The following is a 2,149-nucleotide window of genomic DNA, read 5'->3' as shown; positions in this document are numbered from 1 at the left end:
TTGCTTCGCTCAGCTGCGACGAGGGGCTGCTAGAGAACGAGATTGCTGCTTTTCTTCTCGACTGCTGCAGCAGCAGCAGCAGCAGCAGCAGCAGCAGCAGCAGCAGCAGCAGCAGCAGCAGCAGCGGGAGCGGGAGTGGGGGAGAGGAGGAGTTGATGGTTGTGGGGAGCACCGGCACACTCTGCTGCCGCAGCAGCAGGAGGCCCATCTGTCTCCCTGTTGCTGTTTCTTGTCTGCTGCAGCAGGAGACGCAGCAGCAGCTATATTACGATGAAGCTTTGCTGCAGCAGCAGCAGCAGCAGCAGCAGCAAGTACACCAGCTGCTGCAGCACATACTGGGGGCCGATAGAAAAATATATAAAACTAAACAACTACCCTCAGCCTATCATATCGTTGATACCCTAGATGAATACATACCTCCTGCTGCTGCTGCTGCTGCTGGTGCTGCTGCTGCTGCTGCAGGGGGAGATGCAGATATAAGCAGCGCGATAGAAGCAGAAGAAGCAGCAGCAGCAGCAGCAGCAGCAGCAACTGACGGCGACGGTGACTCCCGCGTCCTCAGCTACACCCTCGTAAACCCCTCGCAGCACCCCCCCCACCACCACCACCAACAGCAGCAGCAGCAGCAGCAGCAGCAGCAGCAGCAGCAGCAGGTTCGTGTGTCGCAGCAGGTGCTGATAGGCAAGAGAAGAATATACCGCCCCAAGGCAACCCGCCACCTGCAGCTGGCTGTCTTTCATTCTACCTCCCACTACCTCACACCCCTCAGCAGCAGCAGCAGCAGCAGCAGCAGCAGCAGCAGCAGCAATGGTAGCGGTAGTGGTAGCAATGGAGGAGAAGTGGACAGCAGCAACAGCAGCAGCAGCAGCAGCAGCAGCAGCAGCAGCACAGGTAGCGGTAGAATGCCTATACAGCTTTTCAGAGACCTGCAGCAATTCGGGTTTGTGGGGCGGCCTGCAGCAGCAGCAGCAGCAGCAGCAGCAGCAGCAGCAGCAGCAACAGCAGCAACTGCTGCTCGCGTTGCTGCGCGGAAGGTTGTCCGCTGCGACTCCTGGCTGTTCACTCCTTTCCCGCTGCAGCAGCAGCAGCAGCAGCAGCAACAGCAGCAGCAGCAGCAGCAGCAGCAGCAGCAGCAGGATTTGGTGCTGCCTGAGTGGGTGCTGGAGCTGCGGCGAGAGACAGAGGAGGGAGACACGACAACTCACCCTGAGTTGCTGCTGCTGCAGCTGCAGCAGCAGCAGCAGCAGCAGCAAACAGCAGCAGCAAGCAGCAGCGGTACAGGAGCAGACGCAGATATAAATGATGAAACAAAGAAAACATATATTCGTTTGTATGCACCTGCTCGGTGTTTGCTGCTGCAGCAGCGAAAGCAGCAGCAACAGCAGCAACAGCAGCAGCAGCAGCAGCACCTGATGCTGCTGCAGCAACCTTCTGCGTTCTATGGCCTTGTTTCTCTTTTTCTTTATAATTTACGTGTGGCGATAGCTGAGCCAGTTGAAGCAGCAGCAGCAGCAGCAGCAGCAGCAGCAGGAGGAGGTACTGAATCAGCAGCAGCAGCAGCAGCAGCAGCAGCAGCAGCAGCAGCAGCAGCAGGAGCTAGTTTATTTTATCCTGGTTTACTAGGAGACAAACAAAACTCGATTCAAACTTTTTACGAAAACAGAAAAATATTAAAAGCAGCAGAATCACCAATTGCTGCACTCAGGCTTTATAATAACCAGGTCAGGCTGCTGCTGCTGCTGCTGCTGCTGCTGCTGCTGCTGCTGCTGCTGTTGCTGCTGCTGTTGTTGTTGCTGTTGCTGCTGCTGTTGTTGTTGGTGTGTTGTTGCTGCTGCTGCTGCTGCTGCTGCTGTTGCTGTTGCTGCTGCTGTTGTTGTTGGTGGTGTTGCTGCTGCTGTTGTTAGTGGTGGTGTTGCTGCTGTTGCTGCTGTTGTTGGTGGTGGTTTTGCTGCTGCATTTGCTGCTGCATCTATCTATTTGTTTCCGTTTTTTCCTCTGCTGCAGCAGCAGCAGCAGTAGCAGCAGCAGCAGTAGCAGCAGCAGCAGCAGCAGTAGCAGCAGCAGTAGCAGCAGCAGGAACCGAAACACCAAACACCAGCAGCAGCAGCAGCAGCAGCAGCAGCAGCAGCAGCAGCAGCAGCAGCTAAAT

At 56.0% G+C, this 2,149-nt stretch overlaps 1 protein-coding gene across 1 annotated transcript in view; it reads left to right on the top strand.

Annotated features, from left to right (window-relative positions):
- Positions 1-155: 155 nt before the first annotated feature.
- Positions 156-2,149, top strand: part of EMH_0012430 (mRNA capping enzyme, large subunit family, putative) — a gene marked incomplete at both ends in the record, with an annotated part of 4,584 nt that continues 2,590 nt past the window's right edge. The window contains one exon of the mRNA XM_013499537.1: positions 156-1,721. Within this exon, the coding sequence (XP_013354991.1) occupies positions 156-1,721 (1,566 nt within the window). The remainder of the gene's footprint in view (positions 1,722-2,149) is intronic.

Source organism: Eimeria mitis, genomic scaffold (assembly GCF_000499745.2).
Source record: "Eimeria mitis Houghton genomic scaffold, Emh_scaff442, whole genome shotgun sequence".
Classification (NCBI taxonomy): domain Eukaryota; phylum Apicomplexa; class Conoidasida; order Eucoccidiorida; family Eimeriidae; genus Eimeria; species Eimeria mitis.
Note: the sequence above shows the minus strand (reverse complement) of the source record. Positions and strands in the feature narration are given on the sequence as shown.